Here is a 26,966-nt window from a genome sequence, read left to right on the forward strand (position 1 = left end):
AATTCAGAATCGCTGTTGGACTTTACACAGATGATTTTGAAGTGTCTAATCCATTCGGGACATCTAAGAAAAAACATAAAATGAGTGCAGTGTATTGGGTGCTTGCCAATGTGCCATCAAAATATAGGTCCACACTCCAGTCCATTCAACTTGGCTCTTTTATGTAAAGCCTCTGATGTAAAAGAATATGGCTATGCTAAAACTCTTCATCCTCTGATCAGGATCTGGTTTCTTTGGAGCAAGATGGCCTAAATGTTGAGAAGTTGGGAGCATGTGTCAAAGGCACAGTGTTGTATGTGGCTGCTGATAACTTGGCTGCTCATTCTTTTGCAGGATTCTTTGAGAGCTTTGGAGTGGACAAGTTCTGCAGGTTCTGCATGGCAACGATGAGTGAGATCCAAGACAAGGAGGTAAGCTCAGGCTCTTTTGAACCCCGAACTGCAGACATTCACAACAAACAGGTACAGGAGGTACAGCAGGATCCCACTTTGGCAAAACAGTATGGTGTAAAGGGACGATGTGTACTAACTGACAGTCTGGAGCACTTTCATGTTGTTCATGGCTATCCCCCTGACATCCTACACGACTTTTTGAAGGGGTTGTTCCTGTTGAGTTATCACTCTGCATTTCAGAACTGATTTCTAAGAAATATTTCACATTAGAAACACTGAACCATGCTATCACATCTTTTGCATATGCTTTTCATGACAAAACTGACCAGCCTCAGCCTATTGCCCAAGGCTTCTCTACCAAAGGGACCATAGGTGGAAATGGCCATGAGAACTGGGCTCTAATCAGGTTGCTCCCACTTCTCATTGGCCATAAAGTGCCTGAAGGGGGACGATGCCTGGAACGTTCTGATGCTCCTTAAAGATATTGTTGAATTGGCTGTAGCAACAAGGCACACTGAAGAGTCTATACATTTCTTTGAATGCAAAGTGTCAGAACACAGAGAACTGTTGCAAACTACATTCCCAAATTTCAAATTGCGTCCAAAACACCACTTCATTATGCATTATCCTGAGATGATTAAGGCATTTGGCCCACTGTCAGATGTCTGGACAATGCGTTTCGAGGGAAAACATAAATTCTTCAAGCGGGTCATTCGTAATGCACACAACTTCAGACATGTGGCACTTACACTGGCTGTAAAGCATCAGAAAATGATGGCTTACTGTTTGGACACAAGTTCGTTTTTCAAGCCCTCAGTTGAGCTGGACAAGGTTACCACAGCACTGATCACATCTTTCCCCGAGAATGTCCAACAAGTTTTCTGCAATAGAGTACCCCAACTTACAAAGGTTATGGTTGCATCATCAGTCTCTGTAGATGGAATTAGATATTATGCTGATATGATACTCTGTTGGTTCATGTTCAGGCCTCCCCAAATTTCAAACAGATCAAGCAGATTGTGGCAATAAACACAGAGATCTTGTTTGTCTGCAATACAATGATGGCATGGTACCATGAACATGTCAGATCATTTGAACTCTGTGGCAGCACAAATCCCTCTTTATGTGTGGTGGAACTAAAAGAGCTGAATGATGTTTTCCCTCTGTCAGCATACAGATTTGGAGAAAATTCAGTAGTGACACTCACTCGTTATATTCTGTGTTGAGAAACCACAAGTGTTGTCAGTCCTAGCATTGCTCTAGATAGAGTCTAAATGTAAGCCTAATTGGTAATTTTGTATCTTTTTTGATAAGCCTTATGTTAAACTGAATATCTATGTCTTTGTGTATATATTTCTAATAAGCTATTTTTTTTATTTCCAAGATGGCAGCACACCAGAAGATGACCTTGAGAGTAATTTTCACAGAGACGGATATAAGAAAGGTTGTTCTGAATACGAGACCCACTACAGTGGAGGATTTGATAGGCAAGCTTAAAGATCACTGGGACTTAATTTTAACTTCAGTCTCCAGTACCAAGATCCTGAATTCAATTATGAAGTGTGCAATCTGACAGATATCGAAGATCTTCCTGAAAAACCAACAGTCAAGGTCATCCCTCTACTTGAGTTGGTATCTGTCTCAACATCTGAAGAAATCTTGAGTGGCACACCCAGTGTAGCAGATACAGAGATCCTCTCTACATCCTCGCAGGAGCGACAGAAACAGTGGCCAGATTGTTTTGATATCCCAGATTTTTCTGTTGATGTAGCATATAGACTTAGGCAAGCAGATCATCAGTTTCTTCGTGATGGTACGCACCTGAAAGTAACAAAAGAGCTGAAACATGAGATTCTTGAAAGATTGGCAGAGAGCATGTATAGTTGCACAGCATACCCAAATAATGCTCAGTTTGAAAGTGTTGCACAAGCCCTCATAAGCAAGCACCCCTCTCTCCAGGAGCGAGGCTCAACCAGTCGCTGTAGTGGCTGGAAAAATAGTCTAAAATTTAAAATGGCTAATTACAGAACAAAGCGCAGAAGATCAGGGTGCCTTGATGTAGCAGTAAATGCAGGGAAATGAGGAGGGCATTCAACTGAAGGAGAACCAGCCAACAAGAACATCAAGAAAGGCGAGATCAACTTCTTACCCAACTTTCCAGAGGGATTTAATCAGGTAGCCCTTGAGGGTGCCCACAAAGACTTGGTTAATGAAATGCAGAAGAGAACACCAAATGGACAGCTTGTGAAAGAGAAGATGGATCTGACATTTGCATTGAGAAGAAAAGAGGTGGTGGAGTCAGAACCTGCTGTATGTGAGATGGTGGAACATTGGCCTGCTCTTTTCACAGAAGATCAGGTTAGTTCATTCATGATTAAGATAATGAGAACTTTTTTTTAAATATGTGTCTGTGTTTCTCTTAGGAAACTGCCTTTATAAAACCTAAAAATATTTATCTGTTAGCCATTCCCACTGTCAGCAAAAAAAGTAATTTTACCATGCAGGACATGGGAGTTGCTATCTACAGCTGCCTTTATCTTTTTTGGTAAGGAATATTGTATATTGAGTTAGTCATTATTGTGAAATCAATCCCAACACCCTGATGCAGAACTCTGATTTCAGATTATTCTGAAGAGGTTTATCATCTATTAATTCCCTGTTCACAGTACGCTATCCTGCTTATTAAAAGGTTACTTGCCAACAAAAATATATAATTTGACGCAAAATATTAATAGTCTGTTTATATGTAGCAATGGTCTGCTACACAAAAGTAACACAATACCACAAACAATCAGGGCAGTAGAAAAGCAACTCCTGTGTTGTGCGCGGTACAAAGTTTTTGTCAAAGACGTTTGACTAGAATAACTGAAATATCCCCAAATTTAAAGTGTAAAGTGAGTGAGTTGAAGGGGGCTTTGTGTTTTACAGCTGACCATGTCCACACCTGTGCAATTTTTATTGCTGGCCTCACTCTGGTGCTTCCACCTTCAGTTATTAGCTGTAAAGATGTAATATTGGAGCATTTTCTGTATTTTGCAGGTATGCATGGAGTTCAACAGGATTGTTGGCAAGAATCTCAAACAGGAATTCTATGAGAGCATTGATCGGCACAGTCCTCGTCTTATCGAGATTTTTCGATCCAAGAGAGGGAACATTGGCCAAATGTTGACACAGCTTTCCCAACAAACAAAGGTTGGTCCTATTATGCACTTGCATTGTGTGCAACAGCTCATGTAATGACTTGGCTTTAAGTCCAACTGTGTTCATTTTCATGCTTCCCATAGATTGTTGAAATGATTAAAAGATTTTGAATTTAGGGATGGAAAAACAAGGCTGAGTTTCTGAACTTCACTAAAACCTTCAGAGAACTTCAGTAAAACCTGCTAGTTCTTCTCAGTGTTGTAACAGTGGGTTAATTAACCATGAGCCATGTATTTCTTAAATTTTAGGGAATGTGCCTTCAAAAGTCCTTGATTACCATTAGGGATGCACTGATATTAAAATGTGGGATGATATCGATACCCGATATTAATATTGCTGTTATGGCAGATAACTGATAATGTATACAATATATATATTTCACTACCCTTTCGACACCTTGGAAAAAACAAAACAATCCCACCGCTGACATTGATTCTCTGCTTCAGATGAACTCCTCACAATCTTGCGCTGCATCGCTGTCACATGACCAAACAAATACCACATGACCAACCTCCTCCCCTGCCCGTCAAGAAGATGGAAATAGATATGGGTTGTTAATATTGACCCAGTTTTATTTATCGGACCAATACTCACATGTTAACAAATGACTAATATTGGCTGATACCGATGTTAATGCCGATATATTGTACATTCGTAATAACGATGCTTAAGAAGGTGTGGGGACTTTATATTGTTTAATACAATCAATTGTGCTTAGTTACTTGCTTATTTTTGTCATTTTACTGCCCAAAAGACTGCAGAGCCAACTGATATTCGAACACTGGTGCTCAGAGGACTTCCTGTTATCCTTGGTGACAACCCCACAGACTTCTACAAACCAGCCTTTGTAAGTAATTTTACTTAAAGACTACCTAAAGGAACAATAACAACTCAATCTTGAATTTTCACTCTTATACATGGTTCTCATGGGTCTTTGAAATACTTTAAATTCTTTAATATTTACTTTGCAATAATGTTTTGCAGCTGTGTTGTATGACCTATTTATCCAAAGTCAGTGTATTACTTGCATTAAGTGCCATTTGACATGGCCCCTGTTTGGAAAAGCAGCAGAGGTACTGGTGTAGGAAACTAAGCAATATACTGCTGTGATCAGTGTTTCTAACAACATTATTTTAGCCACCTAAAAAATCTAGATCAGTGAAATGTACACTATACATAGAATATTTTCACTGCATTACTGTCAGTCAGACCTCTGACATAAAATTACTTTTATATAAGTTGTATAAAGATTTCTCCTGCCAAACTTCATAGACAAAATCTGTTTACTTTGCTGAACAGAGGAACGGCTCTTCTACTGCTGCCTCAGTCTGTTCGATTGTGTTATTATTTGGTTGGTTTGAGTTCACTAAACTCACACAGTAGTACACATTTAAGGATCAAGGACATGCTAGACTAACAACTCTTGTGTTCTATGAGGTAAAATTACTAATTTTTCCTATGGCATTTGGTTGGCATGAAGAGAGTGCTGTAACTTAATTTTCTAGTCAGATAGGTCCGTTGGACAGCAGTTTGAGATGCTGAAAATAGTATGCGTCCACTAAAACTGATATAAATTTTTTGACTTATCTAAAAATACAAGCTGCAGCAGTAATTGCTTATCTACCTACATTGATCCACCTGCTGCTTCTCCAAAGTGGGGAAAGGCTGACCACCATCTACTGTAGGTAAATATGCTGATGCATCTGTAAGCACCTCATGCAACCCACTTTAAAGGGATAGTTTTTTTTTTATCTTAATTTATATCTTATGCTATGCTGTGTTGGGTTCATGTCAGGATTTGGGCATAGACAGACAGACGTGGGAAAACAGATGGCAGTTCCAGTGATTAAAGAAAACTTGTGAGCATAGTTTTAAATAATTCAAAGGATAAGGTATTGTTCCACTTAGCACTAGCACATGAAGATGCTAGATAGATGTTCTTTTGTGGAGCTCCAACTCATTCAACATTTACACTAGGAAACTAGGGCTGCATAGTATGATAAAACAGATGATATGACAGAAATTTCAATTTGATTGTGGAAGTTATTTCTTTTTATCAATTATTGATGTCACTGAAATATCATTGTTGTGCTCTTGTCATTTATAAAGGACTCAGATGACGATGACTCTTTCTGCAACATTGACATTGGGATCCTCCTCGTTCAACCTGAAGGTGCTGTGCCCTCATCCTCCCTGCATCTCAGTCCAGCCTCACTAAAAATTGTCATTGAGGGAGAAGTGGTGATGGACAACATTCAAGACCTGCCAAAAGCTATGTGTCTTCTCTTTGGACTTGCATATGCAATGCATCTCAGTTACCCCATTTCTATGAAGTTCACGTTCCAGTTCATCCAACAGATATTTCTTGAGCTGGGCCACGTTGAACTAAAACCAAAGTTACAAACATTGAAAAACCAGCTTGCGATGTAAAGAAATGTCTTGTGTGTTGTTGTCAGTGAACAGTCAGGGGGTTGAAAATATACTTGAGCAACTTTATCAACTCCATCTGCATTATCTAATGCAGTTCAGTGCAGCAGTACTGCCTCAACTTTTATTTCTTAAGAAAGTTTGTAATGTTCAGTTTACAGTGTTATAAGACACATCAATGTCAGGCCACTTGTACTCTACAAAACAGGATTTAGACGTGTATGCTCAGGGCTCCATAGTAATATTTAGTTGATACAGTTAAAGGAAAATTCAGCACTTTTCATATAAATGTCCAGTTTGTGTTGATGGTAAATGTAGTCATTTGAAGCAGTAAATTCAAAATAATGTAATTCCTCCTCAACAGCAACATTACCGCTTATTTTACAGGTTTTTTCAGTCAATAGCAGCACAGGAATTTATTGCTTCAGTTGATTACATTTACTAACAACACAGACTGTACATTTACATAAAACATGCAAAATTTTCCCTTAAACATAGTTGATCTGTGCATTTTCCAAGTTGGAGATTGTGTCCTATTTTAAGGTGTCCAGTTTTTCCAAAAGGATGCAAATATTTTTGTTGAATGCTGCTGCATTTGTATTCCTCCTCTAAACATGTTAGAATTGAGTTCAAGCACATATGCCTATTTTTACTTGCCTTTTGGATGGCAAACTTTTTTTTGAATGGCTACTGTTTTGATACTTTTTTATACTTGTGAAAAGCATGATGACAAACTATAGTTAAAATTGTCTTTTTGCGTAAGTATTCTGCAAAAAATAAAATATTGGAATATTGAAATGTATTTGATTTATTCTCTTTACAATTTAGTGTTACATTCAATACAACTTGAACATAAAAAGGGTAATAGGAAGAGGGTAAGAGGAAATGTTATTAATCATATTAACAAAATATAAATAGCTTTAAATGTTAAATTGCTTATTTGCTTTACAGTTTAGCTTAAAAGTAATTTTCACTCTTAATCCAAATTAGTTGAGTTTACTAGAAAATCGCGTGGAAACTCGTTGCCTTAAACCATTCTAGTTTTTACACAAAGATGAAACTAAACATGTTTAGTTGTGTTAACTTAGAACCTTAGTACAATGTATCAAACATGTTTAGTAGTATTTACTAAAATGGATTAGCTCTCATAAATAGGAAGAAATTTATATGAGCTAATCAATTTTAGTAAAGACTACTAAACATGTTTAGTTTCATCTTTGTGTAAAAACTAGAATGGTTTAAGGCAACGAGTTTCCACGCGATTTTCTAGTAAACTCAACTAATTTGGGTTAAGAGTGTATGATCTATTTCCAGTTTCCAAAAATATATTTGTTTCCACATTTGTTTGTTTCCACATTTGTTGAGGCTGTCATTACATTGAGCATTGCAGTTTACAGATCACAGTAGAAAGTCACAGTGAACAATGGCATTTTATATTTTGGTGATTCAAACAACTAGAATGACTTTTAATTTCCCACTAATTTTCACTCCTGTGAAACGCTACCGTTGCCACAAAAGCAATAACAATTTTATTGAAAGAAAGAATAATTAGTGAGTCAACTGCAATTTTCAGCCTTTGCTGAGCCATCTGGTGAGTCGGATCGAGCCTGTTGGCGTACCTGTTCTGGCCTCGGGGCCACATGTTTGACATCACGCACACATTGTTTCCCATCGGGCCTGTGCGTGGCGCTGTTGGTGACCGGCGAAGCTCATGAAGATTTCACACACACGTGAGTCAGGACTGTGTGGATACCCCTATTGTGCGTGTCTGTTGTCACTGTGGTTGGACCTTCCTCCTGTGCCTGAATGCAGCACAGGGAGGAGTGAGCTTAACGGACCACCGGGAGAGAGAGGATCGGTACAGAAACATGTCCGGGAGTCCGACCGCATCTGCGAACCCGCAGACCGCAAAAATGAAGAAGGACGAGTCCTTTCTCGGGAAATTAGGAGGAACCCTGGTCCGGAAGAAAAAGTCCAAAGAAGGTGAGCCATTTGAAGTTTTATTTATTTGTTGTTATTGTTATTCTACATGATGAAAGGCTCCTATTTCCTTATATATCCTTGTTGTGTTTCTGTCCATGGTGCTGCAATCTGCGCTATGAAAATGTTCTCCATCAACGGCAGCCGATTCACTACAAACGGGTTTTAAGTGTTTCTTTATCCTGGCTTGTGGGCTTTTCTATCTATTTAATTGAAACCTTTAACAATACTAGGGTCCGTATCCGGACCCAAAAGAATTTGCCAAAAGAATCCAGGATTGTTAAAGGGTTTTAATGCATTTTAATGTCGCCAATTCACAAATTCACTGATTTTTAAGTTATATTTATTTGTAGTTTAGATGCAGTTAAACGCGTCTATAATAAGAGTAAAAGAAACAAAGACGGCTTCATTTCTGATGAAGAGTGACACAATGCTTAACATCAAGTGCACGGGCTTGGCTCATGAGGCAAGTAAACATAAATAGATCATAAACCGAGAGTCCTGTGACCGGAATACAAGTTTATGAAAATAACGGCTACTATTCTTGTAGGCTTCTTCACAATTATTTTTTGCTCTCCCACGACAGTCACAGGGACAGCTGCAAAGTTTAACCCCAAACTGTGTGTTACAGCGTGTGTGTGTTTTGTATGTGTGTGTGAGTGTGTGTGTGTGTGTGTGTGTGTTTTGTATGTGTGCTCTCAGCCATGTGTTTGTAATCTCCATTCAAGGACGGTCACCAGAAGGCGCACAGAGGTATTTTAATGGGTTAGGAGCCTCATGTTGGCCTATTTATTAATTGTAAGAAATCTGATTAAGTAAAAATGTCTAAACTTATGCACATTTGTTGTTTTAATCACACTCATACAATTTTAGATTTCCTAGATTTGCTGCCCATCCATATAACCTGAAGAATCAACTTGGGCAACAAGCATTTCTCACAAATCATTCATTTAGATTTTTCAGAGTCTTACAGCCCAGATTTTAAACTGTGCCCATCAAATTTTTAATACTCAATAGGAGAGTGTGGAAAGAGAAAGCTGGGGGTTATGTTAACAACTGCATAACAGTGCATCTGTTTACCTATAAACATCCGAACTTCCCAATTTAGCCAACATACACCTCTCAGTGCTGTAAGCATGTGATGAATATTTCAGAGTGGACAGCCAGTCCAGTTAAAGCCACAGAACCAGCACTTTCCTGCTTGTGAAAGAGCAGTACTTCTGTGTGGTCAGTGGGTATTAAAGCTCACATAAAACAGGGAGAAAATCTAAATAGTGATGTTAGAATGGGCAGTCGGCATAAAAAAAAAAAAAAAAAGGCATGTGAAGTTAGTGTTGCCAAATGAGCACAGCATGTTGTTGTAGTTTCTGTTACTTGTGGGTGTGGCACTTGATCTTCCTTAAAGGAAACGCCCAAGAGATGAGTTTCCACTGGAAAGAAAACACCTCACTTTTGATGAATAATTACCATCAGTGATGGGAGTTTACATTCCTCAGCACCTAGTCCTCCTCCTCCCTTTACTGAATTAAAATATGTTGCTTAAGGCTGTATGGTGATTTATTTTCATATAGACTTAGTTTACAACCCAGTCATCTCAAGGTGCTTTAAAGCACATAATGCAACGTGTGTGAAAAACAAACAAAAAAAGTGTCTCTACAACTATAAGTTCCTTTATTGTATAAGACTTTTTTTTTTATCCAGATGGGAGTGGTCTCTTCAAGGATAGACTCATTTTGGTTTTACAGTTCTTATTTTAAAAGATTTTCATTTTTTAAGAAGAACTGTAAATAGATAAAGATTCTATCAAAGTGGTAGATGTGAATCAAACCCTAACCTCAAACTGGTCACTGTGGATTTTAAGCATTTAATACAATCCTTTGCACCACCACCATCATCAAAACACCAAATTAGGGAATATCCATTGGAATCATGGAAGTCTTTCCCTTCAGCAGAGTTCATCTGCATTTCTAACATTAGTTCATATCCTGCAGTTTTAGAGCTGGTCTCACAGAAATATGTGTGGCTTTTTCTTCATACTCTGATAAACTGACAGGAAGTCTGCATTTCTCTGACAAGGCATGTTGTAATAATGATAGCTTAGTGAACAGGGAAAGAGACGATTGTGTGTTGTCACATCCTAAATATTCAAGAGTGTGTTTAAACCGAACATAGGCAGCATAATCGAATTGCACGTTTCTGCAGGATGGATGCGGATAACAGTAAGTTACCAGTTTTTCTTACCAAGGTATATTGCTTCAATTTTCTTCCCTTTTTCTAAATCAGTTTTACCTAAATTACTATCATTGCAGTCTGCATAAATATTTTTTTTTTAATTATGTAAAGGTGCTGGTCATAAAAATTAGAATATCATGTAAAAGTTGATTTATTTCAATAATTCCATTCAAAAGTGAAACTTGTATATTATATTCATTCATTACACACAGACTGATATATGTCAAATGTTTATTTCTTTTAATTTTGATGATTTTAACTGACAACTAATGAAAACCCCAAATTCAGTATCTCAGAAAATTAGAATATTGTGAAAAGGTTCAATACTGAAGACACCTGGTGCCTCATTCTAATCAGCTAATTAACTCAAAACACCTGCAAAGGCCTTTAAATGTTCTCTCAGTCTAGTTCTGTAGGCTACACAATCATGGGGAAGACTGCTGACTTGACAGTTGTCCAAAAGACGACTTTTGACACCTTGCAAAAGGTCATTGCTAAAGAGGCTGGCTGTTCACAGAGTTCTGTGTCCAAGCACATTAATAGAGAGGCGAAGGGAAGGAAAAGATGTGGTAGAAAAAAGTGTCCAAGCAACAGGGATAACCGCACCCTGGAGAGGATTGTGAAACAAACCCATTCAAAAATGTGGGGGAGATTCACAAAGAGTGGACTGCAGCTGGAGTCAGTGCTTCAGGAACCACCACGCACAGACGTATGCAGACGTGGGTTTCAGCTGTCGCAGTCCTTGTGTCAAGCCACTCTTGAACAAGAGACAGCATCAGAAGCATCTCGCCTGGGCTAAAGACAAAAAGGACTGGACTGCTGCTGAGTGCTCCAAAGTTATGTTCTCTGATCAAAGTCAATTTTGCATTTCCTTTGGAGTCTGGAGGAAGAGAGGAGAGGCACAGAATCCACGTTGCTTGAGGTCCAGTGTAAAGTTTCCACAGTCAGTGATGGTTTGGGGTGCCATGTCATCTGCTGGTGTTGGTCCACTGTGTTTTCTGAGGTCCAAGGTCAACATAGCTGCCTACCAGGAAGTTTTAGAGCACTTCATGCTTCCTGCTGCTGACCAGCTTTATGGAGGTGCAGATTTCATTTTCCAACAGGACTTGGCACCTGCACACAGTGCCAAAGCTACCAGTACCTGGTTTAAGGACCATGGTATCCCTGTTCTTAACTGGCCAGCAAACTCGCCTGACCTTAACCCCATAGAAAATCTATGGGCTATTGTGAAGAGGAAGATGCGATACGCCAGACCCAACAATTCAGAAGAGCTGAAGGCCACTATCAGAGCGACCTGGGCTCCCATAACACCTGAGCAGTGCTGCAGACTGATCGACTCCATGCCACGCCACATTGCTGCAGTAATCCAGGCAAAAGGAGCCCCAACTAAGTATTGAGTGCTGTACATGCTCATACTTTTCATGTTCATACTTTTCAGTTGGCCAACATTTCTAAAAATCCTTTTTTGTATTGGTCTTAATATTCTAATTTTCTGAGATACTGAATTTGGGGTTTTCATTAGTTGTCAGTTATATAAGTTTCACTTTTTGAATGGAATTACTGAAATAACTCAACTTTTTCACGATATTCTAATTTTATGACCAGCACCTGTATATATTTTTAAAAAAAGGTGCAGCATATGCAAAAAATTGCTAAATGCAGTATGTATTTTTCATAATGTCAATTTGCTCTTTTCAGTCATTTGCTTCTTTTTAAAGAAATGCTTTTAAATGCTCGATCTTTTTTTAAAAAGTTTAGCTTGCTGTGGAGGCATGTTCTTGCAAAAATAAGTATGTTTATGTTACTATAAATCCTGAACAGAAATACATGTAATATTTCAGGTAGTTGTGCAAGTACAGTGGGGTGTGTCCTCTTCCATAAAAAGATTTGAAAAATATGTTTCTTTGTCAGTTTCTTGAGAGGAGATTTTGAAATATGCCATTTGGCAATGCACAATGAGTATCAAAATGGGGAGATTCAAAGCACTCATTCTGTTACAATTTCCTCACTAGAAAGTACAGTAAAGTTAAACAGCATTTGACTTCTTTCTGCCCTTTGACCCAACAACAACACACTAAAAGCCCTTTAACAGGAGAGAAAATGAATAGAGCAACCCAGGAAGAGCATGAGGTGGTATATGTAAGGGTAGACAGATTAAATAATAATAGAATATAGAGAAAAACTGTCATGCTTAATAACCAGAACAGCTCCCCCCCTGTAGCAGACTCATTGACAGTGTCATCTCCTGGCTGCTGTTACTCACTGGTGCCAGTGTTGTTGTAAATAACCACAGCTATATTTAAGGCCCACTCTGTCCTCTCCATACTGCCACATTATTTATATCTTTCCCCCTGTGAGTCAGTAAAACTCCTCCCCCCTCAGGAGTAGTGGAACTATACAAGACGAGGTTGATTTCAGTCTGCTTTGCGCTGTTATTTTGATGCAGGCTGGTTATCCATATAACAGTTTATTTCTTTTTTTTTGTTTGTTTCTTTAAAGCAAGAGAAATCCGACCATATGGTCCTGCTGTTTTGAGTAATCTCTGTGCCTTTTGTGCATGCAGTGTAATAAAGCTGAATTTTGCTTGAATTTGTGCGGTGAAGCCGGCACGAGATAAGTGTTCTTGACTGCAGGCTTTGTTTGTATTGAATTAGTGCACTGTTAACAGACAGTCATTGCCTGACTGATTATCTCCTACATTACAACAGGCTCCATTCTCCTGCTCATTTACAGCACAAGAATGGAGCCCTGAAACCAGTGTACTCTTCTTATATTGTTCTGCAAAGATTAGACTGTAGCTTGTAGCCTTTAATTAACTGACTGGTAGACATGAAACAAATTAGAAAAATGCTCTTTTGAGAGTTAAAGCACCATGCTGCAGTTATAATACAGATTGCACAGTAAATTAGTGATTGCAATACCTGTCATCAGTCAATGAAATCTGTCCTTTGTCCACTGCTTGTAGCTGGTGTGTCGGGATGAAGTGATGCGTTTAGGTCCACTGTGGCATCTTTTTTCCTGTCCCACGCACACACATACACAGCCCGTTCAGCTTCTCCTGTAACTGGACCGCATAGGTGGGGTGGAGGGTTGTGACAGAAATACACGTGATGACGTCCCTGCCACTCAGCTGCACCGACTGCAAACCTCACACACATGCACAAACACACAGATACACAAACACATCGATACACAAACACGCCGATACACAAACGCGGAGCACACATACACTCCTGCTTTTTCTACCTTCCCTCACTGCCATTCGGAAAACTCTGTTGATTTTGTGAGGACATGGCGGGTCTGCTGTGTGGGACTAAGAGGAAGCAACAAGGTAATGTGATTTTCATGCAGGACTTTAGGGAACTTGGAAGTGGAAATGGGGAAGCAGAACCTGTTACCTTAGTGCAGTGTTGGTTTAAATGCAGCAGTGTGTTGTGTTGGTTGTTGTGAGAGGCCCTACAAGATGTATTTTTACTTTTCCATATAGATCTGCTGCAGTAATTATTTTTTGTAATTCAACCATCTTAAATACAGATTTTTCCGTGTGACTGTGTGAAGCACCAAAGCTGTGTCCAGAGTGGCAGTAATGGAACCAGATGTACACGAGAAGAGGAAGTAGCACAATTATGTTAAAAGGCAGCCCGCCTGTTCTGTAATTACAAAGCAAACTGCTGATCTGCAGTGAGATTCTTGGCTTCATCCAGTTATTTGCTCTTATGAGAAGGCTGAATCAGATAGTAAATCTGCAGGGACCCGTCCTCCTGGCCTAATTGTGTTTATCCTCTCTTCACTCATGCTTTGAAGTTGTCATTTTGTTCAGATTGTAGCACGCTGCTGTGGATATTGTTTAATCTTATTCTCAATTTAAGAAATGAGTTTGAATGCGTTTAATATGAAACACTTAAAGAACAGACTTTTTCCCCCCTGTTTCTATCTTTTCCTTAGCCATCTTGACCTGCTTTATAAATAGAGAGTCAGTGAAGTGATGGATTTGAGACCACTGATTGGGGTCCAGCCTGTTGTGGGACTTACAAACTGGAATTGCAGGAAGATAAAAGCAGTGTGGCCATTAGGGCTAGAAAGCCTTTAAATCCCTGGAGTATCGCAGTAGTCCAGCAGTGAAAGCATCTCAGCAGAAATTGATTTTATTAAAAGCTAGACTCAAAGTGTGTGTTATTAATTAGTTTTTGAGTCCCAGCCTGTTTTAGTTAGCTATACTGATTAATTATTCCTAACCATATTCCCCCAGTATGTTTGAAATCTTTACTTGAAAATAAAGATGTATGCCAAAAGGGGAGTTTCTCGCTTTCTATGGATACTGATTCCCACAATGTAGTCTTAAAGTAAAAAGGTGAAAAAAAAAATGAGGAAGTGACAGATATGTGAGACCTCTGGCAGCAGTTTCAAATTAAATCAATTTCAACATTTGATACCAACAAAATGTCCCAAGAGTGCGCTTCTTTAACAACTCCTCACAACATGATGAGGATAAAACTGAAGGATTATGTGTGTCTGGAAATTCACTATGTTGTTCTTTGATCAGATCTCTGTCAAAAAAAAAAAAAAAAAAAAAGTCAAATGTTTAGAAGTGATACCTCAGAACTGCGTGGAAGTGAAACTAGTGCCTAGAATACTGAACGCATTACAGTGGGGGAGGAGCAGGCCCCACAAGTAGATGCCAAACTGGCAACACAAGTTCCCCATGAATTTTTGTGGTGATCGTGCATTATTGCTGCTACCAGTAACCCTCACAGCCTCTTTGCTTTCTGCTTTCTCATTCTCTCCTTCTTTTCTTTTCTCTTCCACAGTCTTTGCGTTTATCATTCTCTGTCAGCAAACCTACTGTCTGTTTGCCAAAACGTTTTACAGTTTTTTGTGTGTTGTTCTTTTGCCATAAGTGAGTGATCTCCATGAGGATGGAAAGAATGCCATCAATGCCCCACTGCTTCCCTCAGGCACGGACATCCATCCAGAGGATACACTGCTGGGTATGTCCACCCTTAAGCGCACACACACACACACACACACACACATACACACACACACATATATATATATATATATATATATATATATATATATATACTGCTAATAGCACTCGAAGACAGATTTTTCTGCTGGGTGTCAGAGGTTACTGGGGTTACAGATCATAATATGAATCTGTTTACACATGTTGAGTAATGGGGACTTTGACAAGTGAAGCGGCAGGAAATGAAAGTGGGTGGAGTGGATCGCCTTTGTCTTCGTTGTGAATCACCGTTGACAGGAGTGTGAGGGAAACATTGTGTGTTCATTTTTTTGCGATTTTAAATTTGCACTTATGTGAGACAAAATGGTACCTATATTTGACAAGCTGTTAAAAAAAATGTAAATTTGGAAAGAAGAAAAGTTACATGCTAGTAGAAACATTTATTTTGTCTTCCACAGAGGAAAATGCTGAGAGGATCATGTTGGACCCAACATCAAGGGATAATCCTAAATTTAAAGATCTTTTAAAGGTAGACTTGGGTTAACTTTCTGTGCATAAGCATGTGGTTTTGCTTCTGTCTGATCAGAACAACAACAAAAGACAGGAGAGAATACACTAAGTTAAAAACTGTAGAAAGTTTGATTGCATTCTGCTGTGTATCCAGGTCCTGATTGACTGGATTAACAATGAGTTGGAGGAAGAGAGGATCATAGTCAAGGACCTAGAGGAGGACTGTTATGATGGACAAGTACTCCAGAAGTTATTTGGTGAGAAAGTGGTTACACTCAAAATGTTATATCATATAGCTTTTTATTTGCCACATACCCATATGATTTGCAGTGCTGATGGTATAATTGACTGGTTGTTACAATCTGTTACTTTAGTAAAGTTGCTAAATGATGCATTTTCAATAAACTAAGCATTGGCTGAATGCAAGAATTTCCCTTCGCATCATTTTGTTTTCTCATCCGTTTATCAGGTGAATTTTATCAATTTGGAGTATTATTATTGATTTGGCGTATTACTGCAGTAGTATCTTATAATACCTGCCCCAGTTATATTATTCTGATCTAGCATTAAACACACTCTGAGCATGAATGCACGGGAAAACAATTTTCTGAGCACTTCACAAACATTAACGTCAGGCGTTTAATGTACTGGGTTTGTTGGCTGAGATTTTTCTTCTTGAGCTGCAGTGTCTGCTGTCTAATAAGGTGTCTTTGGATTGTTGGGGTTTCCCCCTTGTGACTGCCTCTTGTTACTGCAACATAACACTGTTAAACACCAATAAATCAGCATTTTTAACTAATCCAGTGTCAGTATATATACTTGTCTGATGGTAACAAAACAATGCATTTCTTAATATCCACGACTTTTTCTGCTCCATAACTGCGTCTCTTATGCTGATCATGTATTCGTGTATTTTTTTTATTTTTTATATGTGCGTTCAGTGGACAAACATGTGCAAGAACTAAACATCAACATCAATGTGCGCGTCCATCTTTAAATTACAGTTCATACAAAATACACAATTATATGCATATGTTCCTGAAGTGTCAAGAACAAGTGTTAAAAACGCACAGCAAGCAAATATTTTCTGTGAATTCTTGTGTGATTTCTTGCATGTCATTTTCACACCCTTTTATCACTTTTGCTCTTTGTGCGATCTTAGTTTCTTTATTCATTTGAAGCTCTGCGGTTGAGCTTAGCCTCACAGAAGTAGTCTGACTTTGTAGGTCAGCATTGTTGTCTGCTCAGGATCTTTGTGTCTGTTTTACACATAACTGAAGCCCACACCAGTGCAGGCATAAAGAAACATATTGTTGTACACTTGTAGTTTGAAATGCTTTTCTAAATTGTATTTTCTAATGTAAATTTTTTTTAAATCTGTTAGCTTTCATGCTTTCTTGCTTTTTCCTGTGCGGTACAACACAACTGTTTTTGTTTTTGTGACAGAAAAGCTGTCAGGCAGGAAGCTGAACGTTGCGGAGGTGACCCAGTCGGAAATTGGCCAGAAACAGAAGCTTCAGACGGTGTTAGAGGCTGTCAACGATGTGCTGAGGCCTCATGGCTGGACCGTTGAGTGGAGTGTGGACTGTGAGTTTTCTTGTTGATTTCAATGATTTGCTGCCCTAAATGGTGCTTCCTCAATGAACTATTGCACTTTGATAAAATTAGGAAAAACGAATAATGGCCACATTTGAAGAAATAGAGGTTGAGCTATTTGGATTTTGGTCCCAAGCAATGCTCAGAAATACTGGGGCCAATGTTTCATCAGACTGACTGTCAGAGCTCCTCCTCACATGTGGCAGTATGTGCTAAAGGGCTGTCTCACTCCATCAGAATTTTTAGTTAACATTATGAACAGTGAGTTTATTGTATAGAGTTGTGCGTCATTATTTTGTCACCTGCACGTTTTCTATTTTTTTTTTTCAAAGTTGGTGCTTTTTCAGAAGCCAGCTGCATCAGAAAATCGCTCACATCCTTACGTGAACTTGCTCTTTGAAAGAGTGTATAATCGCCACTTGATTTCCTTCTACAGCTATCCATTCAAAGAACCTGGTGGCTATCGTCTATCTTCTGGTGGCTCTCGCTATGCACTTCCAGGCCCCCATCAGGCTGCCTGAGCATGTCTCTGTGCAGGTGGTGGTGGTCAAGGTAAAGTCTCCCATCAATATCCCTACATCAGTGGGATGGATACTGGCATGTGGAAGTTTTAATATGTATGTCAGATGAATTACAGACAAAATAATAAAAAAATGAGAAAGAAGCAGAGATTTATTCATAAGATCCCAAATAAATCATTACAATGCAATTATTTCATGTTAGAAATTGCTTTAATGGAACCTTACATCAAGACCAATCCAAAACACGATTTAATGATGAATACCTGTTCTGATGATTGTTACATCTTAGCTAACAGTTTCCATCGCTCATTCATTTTTTTCACTGTCCATGTGATTTTCATTATTGTAGCAACAAATTTAGTTATTCTCTTATGTAATAACTTAATTAGTAAAATGTATTGCATGTCTGTACAGAAACGAGAAGGCATCCTGCAGACTGCTCTCCTGACCAAGGAGCTGACGAGCACCACAGAGTAAGAGCTGATCCTCAATAGTTATTCTCTTTTCTTTTCAACACCATATAATAACATATTAATAATATCTAATGTAGTACAAAGTAATAACAAGCAAGAGAATTTGGCACACATAATTATATCATAGTTTTTGATTTTTTTTTTTCCATTTTTTGTTTTTCAGGATGATGATGGGAAGATTTGGTAAGTTTCTAAACACATTTGTTTAATGTTATAGAAATACTGCGACTTGGCATTTATTGTTTTGTTGTTAAATTGTTTAAAGAAATAGCTCATCATCTTGGAAAAATTTTGCACTATTTTTGTAATATTTATCTCAGTAGAGGCTTAGCCCGGTGCTGCAAACGAGCGGAAGTAGGTAGCCTGGCTCCATTCTCACCTAATGGGAAAGGTTAAAGGATCATATTGTATGTGACTTACTGCATGTGAGTCATAAACAAGGGAACAACTGGCCATGAATGTCAATTCAGTAAATTCATACAATACTGTGCAAAAGGCCTGATCCACCTCTTATTTCTTTATATTTTGCTTCCAAGGACCCTGTAATTTTTTAAAGTGGTCTGTTCCTTTGGACATTGGCTGCTTTTTCACTAATTTTCAATCCAATCTGTGTACCTGACCATTTTCAGAGGGTGTTTTTTTTTTTAATTTTTTTTGCATTTTTGGCCACAGCAGCTTTTATCATCAGTGGAGAGAGACAGGAAATGGGGGAAGATACGCAAGCAAATTGGCAACGGGCTAGGATGCGAACCCGCGCCGCCTGCACCGCAACGCGGCATATGTATGTGGTCGCCAGCTTCACCACTAAGCCACCCAGGCGTCCCTGAGGATGTTTTTTTTTTTGGTCAAGCCATTTAACACTAACCTATGAATCATTAAAGCATAAAAAAAAGGCACCTAAATTGAGGGATGAACCCGTGTTATGTCTACACATAACAACTTAGCAAAGAACCGATTTTAAATTGTATCTTAGGGCATTTTGTAATTAGCAGCCTGTCACAAAAATACGTCATTTGTTCCCATTTCTTTAGTTGAATCTATGAGAAACGCCAAAGATAACACAGTTTGACAGGCCTAAAATAGTATTTTTTCATCAACAAGGTCATTCTCAAAAAATTTGCTGAGAATTGACACATCTTGTCATGATGTGAATGTGCTCTTAAGAAAACTGAGGAAACTGGGCAAGTGGGGGACAAAAGAAGAAATTGCAAGCCTAAAAGAAGAAAAAAAAAACAAAACAAAAAAAACATATATATATATATATATATATAAAAATATATATATATAAAAAAAAATATATATATATATATATATAAATAAAAATAAATAAAACAGATAAACAGTACCTGAAATCCAGTAAAGAGCTGACACAGGACCTCAGGGATGCATCTGCCCCTTCAGCTGATCCATCTTCTGTTCATTGAAGCCTCATCAGAAATGGTCTCAGTGCATGGGTCGCTGTCAACAAGCCACCCCTTTGAGGAAATTATCATCAATATATATTGAGGAGATGAGAAGTAGATCAGTGAGTGTCTACAGCCATCTATAAAACATGGTGGAGGGTCTACCATGGTTCAGGGCTGCATTTCAGCCAGTGGTGTTGGGGATCTTGTCAGAATTTATGGAATTATAAATGCAGAAAAGTAAACCATATTTTGATACACCATGCAATACCATCTGGAAAGCATCTAATTGGCAAGAGCTTCATTTGTCATCATGACAATGATCTCAAACACACTGCTAACGCACTAAAAGCACACCTGGATAAAAAAACACGCAGTGGAACAACTATCAGTCATGGATTGGCCAGCCACCACAGCCCAGAAGCAGTGTGGGATCATTTCGACAGAGAACTGAGCAACAGCCAACATCCAAATAAGAGCTTTGAATGTCCCTCAAGAAGCCTGGAGAACTATTCCTGAAGAATACTTAAAGAAATTGAAGAAAGCTGCTTTAGAGAGTTCAGGCTGGAGAGTAAAGGTTATCACACCAAATATTGACTTTTAAACTTGTTAGAATTGTAGAGATTCAGTTTTTGCCTGATATATGGTATTTTCATGTATGCTTGCAGATGCTTCAATAAATTACCTATTTCCCATTTTCCTAGCAAACTATAAAGAAATGAGGGGTGGCTCAAGACTTTTGCACAACACTGTATCTAGAAGATAAGATACAATAAGGTAAACTCTAAAATTTAGGGTTAGGATTATGGTTTTGGGCTGAGGCCTTGGGTTAATCACAGTAAAATAGCTCAAAAATAAATATCATGGCATTAATAAGTCATCAAGATCAAAATGGCACAAAAGAAAACTCCATTAATAGAAAAAAAAAATTAAATGAGACATGCAAAAGACCTTTTGACACCACATATAAATCAGAGCTCCTGATCTAAGCCAGTCAGCTACTGTCTGTGTACACAGAAGTGGGAGATGACAGCGGTAACAATCGTCCATCTTTTTGACATGGTTGACAGCTCCTAAAATATCAAACTTTTTAAGCATTTTTAACTGTGATTGATTTCTTTTTTCTTCACAACAGAGAGAGATGCTTTTGACACTTTGTTGGATCACGCACCTGACAAACTTAACGTGGTAAAAACGGTAAAAAAAAAAAAAAAAAAGATACCCTTTCTTTGGTGTCTAGAAATTCCACATCTTTACAGTTATGTTGTAATAATTCATAACGTTTTGAATATGTTTCCAGTCACTTATCACCTTTGTGAACAAACACTTGAACAAGTTGAACCTGGAGGTTACTGAGCTGGAATCTCAGGTAAGTGATTTCTACAGAGTCTGTAGGCTCTTATTATCAAAAGTCATAAGATAATATAATAAGTTATTAATATTTTCATCAGCTGTTTGCACCTTGTGTAACAGGGACTCATCTTGAAATTTTCTATCCATTTGCATGCATGGTCCAGATTGTGATTTTCATATAATTCAATACTTTTTTTCAAGCAGAAGACAATGTGAATTATTCATGCACTTTATCAAACGTGTTTATTTATGTGTCTACAATAGATGCATATGTGGTATCTGTGTATGTGTGTGTGTGTGTGTTCCCAGTTTGCTGATGGAGTTTACCTAATTTTACTGATGGGGCTGCTGGAAGACTACTTTGTCCCACTGTACAACTTCTTCCTCACCCCTGAGAGTTTCGAGCAGAAGGTGATTTTATATTAAAAAGTTAAAACAGGATTTTTTTTTTTTTTATGGGCAATGAAGGAGGCTTTTACATGTCAATTTTGTTGCCCCCTCAGGTCCACAATGTGGCATTTGCCTTTGAGCTGATGCAGGAAGGAGGCCTGAAGAAACCCAAAGCCAGACCAGAAGGTATTTGTTACTATGTTACACAATCACATGATTTAAAAATCATGATCAACAACAGCATGGTTGATGTACTCCAGCAGCAGTAATTTTAAAGGTTGTCCAGTAGGTGGAAACCTTGTCTTACACTCTAAATCTGGATGGACGCTGCTGAGTTACTTTGGCTCTAAGTTGCACTTCATAGTCATAATGATTTGTTTTGTTTATTCATGGAGTTGGACCCCCTTCTGCAGTCCTTGCAATTGTTACAGAAGAATTTCCCTTCAGTGGTTATTCAAGTTGTTCTTAGTCCTGTTATTAATCAGTGAACAGATTAATGAATTCTTGTTGTTTGGTCAGGCATGTAACTATACCCAGCCTGCATAAGCTTGTGAGAGACCACAAATCCACAAATGCGCTTATCTGCCACTTCATTAGATACACCTGTTCAACTCCTTGTTAACACACAAAGCCAATCAAATGGCAGCAACTCAGTGTATTTAGGCATGTAGACATGATTAAGCTGACCTGCCGAAGTTCAAACCGAGTATCAGAATGGGGAAGAAAGGTGATTTAAGTGACTTTAAACACGACATGGTTTTTGATGCCAGAGGGGCTGATCCGAGTATTTCAGAAGCCTACTGGGATTTTCCTACACCACCATCTTGAGGGTTTTATCCAATGAGTGACAGTTGTCTGGGCAAAAGTACCTTGCTGGTGTCAGAGGTCAGAGGAGAATTCACAGATTGCTTTGAGCTGATAGGAAGGCAACAGTAACTCAAATATGCATTTATTACAACCAAGGTAGGCAGAAGAGCTTCTCTGAATGCACAACATATCGAACCTTCAACAGCTACAGCAGCAGAAGACCACACCAGGTGCTCCTCCTGTCAGCTGAGAACAGGAAACTGAGGCTGCAACTCACACAGGGTCACCAAAATTACACCACCACAAAACATTGAGATATTTCTGAAAGCAAAAGAGGGCCTGGCCCAGTACTAGCAAGGTGTACCTAATAAAGTGGCCATTCAAAGACACAAGCATAAAACCATTGATGTAGAAGTAGTATTTAGATTTGATTGAATAGACAAGATTCTATACAGCATTTATTGCAAGGTTTTTATTCATCTGTGAGTTCTCTGTGAACAATAGAAGGAGCCCTAAACAGGGAAAGGCAGATGTTATGTTTCTCAAGGCAGGCTAGTTTAACAGGTAATTAAATTGTATTAAAAAAATACTGTTGTCTGGCTGGACTCACTTCAAATAGACCTTGTTATGATGATAAATTCAAATAATCAAATAAGCCCTTAAACAGAACATTGTGGTGGTACTTGCAGAGAGAACAGAAAGTCCTTTTGTGCCTTTGAATCTCTTAGTAAGATGTAATACATCATATGATGATAATTTACAATTTTTTTGGGAGTTATTTTAGGCACGATTTAGTTTCCAAAATTACAAATAACCTTTTGAGGCAAGCGGTCTAACAGCAATAATAGAACTGGCTCCTTTTCATGTTAAATATGATTTTATGGTAGCAAAGGCATTTATTTTGATCTTCGGCATTCCAATTTTCCTCTTGAGATAATTTTTGAACATGCCAAAGCTCTACGTTTTCTTCCTCAAACCAGTTCAAGGAAATCAAACTAGAATAATCTCTGCTTTTTCTTTGCTAGATGTTGTCAACCTGAACCTGAAGTCCACCCTGAGAGTCCTCTACAACCTATTCACCAACTACAAAACCTCTGCGTGAACTTTCCCAGTTTTTAACGCCCAGTATTACTCTGAACACTGCCCTGTGCCTGCACTGATACTATTCATTACTGTCTGGACACTGTAGGAGACCAACTGGGACTGAAAGTCATCATTATGTGGGACTTAAAAAGCCCCAGGGGGTCTAGCCAGAAAAAGCCTCTGAATGTTACTATTTAATCTTCCCCAAATGTCAGTATTTATTTTTTCCTTCCTCGAATGTTAACTGCAACCCAGGAAGCTCTGCAACCTTTAGCCCTGCATTTGAATACATAGTCAGCATGTGAAAATGTTAAAAATGGAAGATGTTTGTGTGTTATATTCATTGCTCTAAGTAAAAAGTGCTGCAATCAATCAATCAAGTGTCTCAATACGCTTTCTATAAATATTAAAGTAATCATTAGATAATCTGGGAAATAAGCTATTTTCTTGCAAAGAATTAGATGACAATATTGGCCAGTGTCACACTTGAAAGATCCAGAAGAGTCACATATTTCCTGTTAAACCTGCACAAAAAACAATGTTTTAGAAGGTTGTGCTGTCTTTGCTTTTTCTCTTTTAAGGCTAAATATTTATAGATAATCATTATATAATGAGGGATAATCTATTATCTATCTTATCACTTGAAAAGCTCAAATTGTTTGAGTCCATCAGGGCCTTTCTGTGTGGAGTTTGCATATTCTCCGTTTTGTCAGCCTCGGTTCTCTCCAGGCTTCCTCTCACAGTCCAAAGACATGCATGGGGCTAGGTTAATTGGTGATTCTAAATTGGGCATAGGTGTGAATGTGAGTGTGAATGGTTGTCTGTCTCTATGTGTTAGCCCTGGAACAGACTGTCGACCTATCCAGGGTGTACCCTGCCTCTCCCCTTCAAGACAACTGGAATGCATTCTGCAACCCTGACTGCGATTAAGAAAATAGATGGATGGATAAATAGATTTAAAGGCCACAGAAGGACATTGACGACAAGAAGTGGATGTAGCGATTTTGATGTCACCAGTTGATTTGTGGCCTGGTGTTTTAAAACCTTGAATTTGGCATTCCCGTTGTTTTCTTCTTGGCTTTTTGGAGCATGAAGTGGCCGTGTTCAGACATGAAGCTGAAGCTGGTGACAAAAGATGATTGGATCTGACTGAAAATGGAAACTCCCTTTGGAAAACCTCGACTTTGGCATGTTGGTCATCAGTATCTTGGTTATTTGAAACCAGGGGTGGATCTGCCTGAAAACCAGGAGACACTGAATGCTCTTATACTCATCAGTTACAAGTAAGTGACACTGTAACTCAGTTTTAACCAAGAACTGAGTAATTTTGCCTTTTCTTTTGGATGGAGTCGTATTATGATGCTTCCAGTGTTTGAGTTAGTTGAAAACATGTTAAAACCTCTTAAAATGACATGAATTGAGTCAGAAGATCTAGACTCAGACTAGAAACAAGGTTTGCAGGCATTCATTTATGCACAGCTCTCTTAAGATCCTGCCACAGCATTTCAATCAGGTTGAGGTCTGGACTTTGGTTCATTGCAGCACCTTGATTCTTTTCTTTTTCAAACAATCTGCTGTAGATTTGCTGCTGTGTTTGGGATCATTGTCCTGCTGCCAAGTTTTTGCTGTCAGACAGATGGCCTCATATTTGACTTTAGAATACTTTAGTATATAGAGGAGCTCATGGTTGACTCAATGACTGCAAAGTGCCCAGGTCTTGTGAATGCAAAATCATCACCCCTCCACCAGCGTGCTTGGCAGTCGGTATGAGGTGTTTGTGCTGATGTGCTGTGTTTGGTTTTCTCCAAATGTGGTGATGTGATTACAGCCAAACATCTCTGGTCTCTTTGGTCTTGTCTCTCCAAAGGACATTGTACCAGAAGTCTTGTGGTTTGTTCAGATGCGACTTTGCAAAAACTAAGCTGTGCTGCTGTTTTTGTTGTTGTTCTTGTTGTTGTTTTAGAGCGAAGAAGCTTTCTTCTGGCAAACCTTCCAAACAAATCATACTGGTTCAGTCTTTTTCTAATTGTCCTGTCATGTACTTTAACATTTAACATGCTAACTGAGGCCTGTAGAGTCTGAGATGTAGCTCTTGGGTTGTTTGCTGTTTGCCGGCAGTTGTTTTGAATGTTTTTCACTTGTGAATAATCTTTCTCACTGTACAATGATTGACTGCAAATTGTTTGGCAATGACCTTATAATCCTTCTGAGAATGATGAGCACCGACATTAGCTCAGAGATCACTGCTGATGTCTTTCCCCCTGTGGCATTGTGTTAACACACACCTGAATGACCCGCAAACTGTCAAAGCTTCTGCTTTTATAGAGGTGCTCACACTTTCTGTTGTTAATTAATCAAGTGCATCTGAATTCCTATGGAAACAGTGAAGGTGTACTTAATTTTTCACACACTGCTTTCACATTTTATCTTAGCTTTGGTTACATAGATAATGATAAGGTGTAGTATGTCATGCTGTTGTTCATCTGAGGCTCTAACTAAATAAGTGTAAGACCTACAGAAGACCAGATGATTTTTTAAAATTGTCCTGATACTTAAAAACTTAAAATTAAAAGAGAGTGAGCTTTCTTTTTTACCATGACTATACAATTACAGTATAAAATCTATTGTTTATTTAAAAATTAATTGTATATTATTCCTATACTATACTCCTTAATAGCTGAATGAATCTGATTTTCTCTGAACTATGCATAGCACACCATATTTCAAACCATATTTAAAAGCTCATGCTGTTGCTTTCGCCCTTAAGTGCAGTGCATCCCAGGGGAGTCCCAGTCAGAGTATCTTTATATTGACCAGCCTTTCAGACAGGAGACCTGGACCTATTACTGCTCTCCTGAAGCAGAGCTGGCCCTGCGGTACCACCTCAAGACCTGCTAAGATGTACAGTGCACGACTGCTCGTGCATTTTAGAGCCGGTCTGAATTATTGAGAGAATAGATAAGTCAATCTAGACTGAGTTAACAGTGCATGGTTCACCAGTGTGTGCGTGTGTGTGTTTTTTTCTGTTTTATCTTGGCTATCAAAAAATAAATGTCTGGAATCAAGCAGAATGAGAATTTTATTTTATCCATTGCTTGTGAGACAGGCTAAATTTGCTTTGGCTTTTGAGTGAGATTGGCTTTTGAACAGACAATTCCTTCAATTTGGGTTTAGCTAAAGGAATTATAGGTTTATTTTAGGCCTTTATTTTCTTGTCTCATTCCTTTGTTGCTATGGTAACCTTCCACATCCCCTAAATTGCCCCTCGTCTGACTGATGGGTGGTCCTTTTTCTTTTCTTCAACAAGGCCGGTGCACAGACAGAGGTCGTTGTTTTGTTGTCTATCTTTCCCCCTTTTTTTTTTTTTTTTTAAATGTGTTTGTTGTGTAATGGAGAAGGCTGGAGACCAGATGACGGCAAATTGATCCGGGCGGTCACAGATGGAGATGTGTGAGTTGAGCCTGAGTGGTGCAGGCCTCTGAGTGTCACGCTTCTCGCGGCCCTCCTGAAGTGTAGTTTTCAAAACAATACACTTATACCCAAGAGTCTTCCCTGTTCTTGTTCGCTCAACACGTACTTATTATTAAAGTCTTATCCAGGGTTCGTGACACAGAGCATAAACGCCCCTA

General features: G+C 38.6%; 3 protein-coding genes across 5 annotated transcripts; all 3 read left to right on the forward strand.

Moving 5' to 3' along the window:
- Positions 1 to 208: 208 nt before the first annotated feature.
- Positions 209 to 2,713, forward strand: LOC115781167 (uncharacterized). The gene is made up of 3 exons (XM_030730656.1): positions 209 to 410; positions 1,777 to 1,879; positions 1,954 to 2,713. The coding sequence occupies exons 1-3, from the start codon at positions 378 to 380 to the stop codon at positions 2,472 to 2,474; spliced, it is 657 nt and encodes a 218-aa protein (XP_030586516.1). The 5' UTR covers positions 209 to 377; the 3' UTR covers positions 2,475 to 2,713.
- On the forward strand, positions 2,649 to 6,796 carry LOC115781403 (uncharacterized). The gene is made up of 4 exons (XM_030731044.1): positions 2,649 to 2,750; positions 3,432 to 3,584; positions 4,348 to 4,440; positions 5,703 to 6,796. Exons 1-4 carry the CDS (start codon positions 2,649 to 2,651, stop codon positions 6,021 to 6,023), a joined length of 669 nt encoding a protein of 222 aa, XP_030586904.1. The 3' UTR covers positions 6,024 to 6,796.
- A 962-nt stretch (positions 6,797 to 7,758) lies between these two features.
- parvb (parvin, beta) lies at positions 7,759 to 23,848 on the forward strand. Of its 3 annotated transcripts, none has more exons than XM_030731679.1 (13): positions 7,759 to 8,003; positions 15,131 to 15,220; positions 15,660 to 15,730; positions 15,866 to 15,968; positions 17,158 to 17,298; positions 17,744 to 17,859; positions 18,243 to 18,301; positions 18,465 to 18,484; positions 20,840 to 20,901; positions 21,005 to 21,073; positions 21,367 to 21,468; positions 21,561 to 21,633; positions 23,280 to 23,848. In XM_030731679.1, exons 1-13 carry the CDS (start codon positions 7,889 to 7,891, stop codon positions 23,354 to 23,356), a joined length of 1,098 nt encoding a protein of 365 aa, XP_030587539.1. In that variant the 5' UTR covers positions 7,759 to 7,888; the 3' UTR covers positions 23,357 to 23,848. The 3 variants fall into 3 exon arrangements, with proteins under 3 accessions (XP_030587539.1, XP_030587541.1, XP_030587540.1); XM_030731681.1 differs by lacking the exon at positions 7,759 to 8,003 and adding an exon at positions 10,171 to 10,219; XM_030731680.1 differs by lacking the exon at positions 7,759 to 8,003 and adding an exon at positions 13,400 to 13,563.
- Positions 23,849 to 26,966: the final 3,118 nt, after the last annotated feature.

Source organism: Archocentrus centrarchus, chromosome 6 (assembly GCF_007364275.1).
Source record: "Archocentrus centrarchus isolate MPI-CPG fArcCen1 chromosome 6, fArcCen1, whole genome shotgun sequence".
NCBI classification, from domain to species: domain Eukaryota; kingdom Metazoa; phylum Chordata; class Actinopteri; order Cichliformes; family Cichlidae; genus Archocentrus; species Archocentrus centrarchus.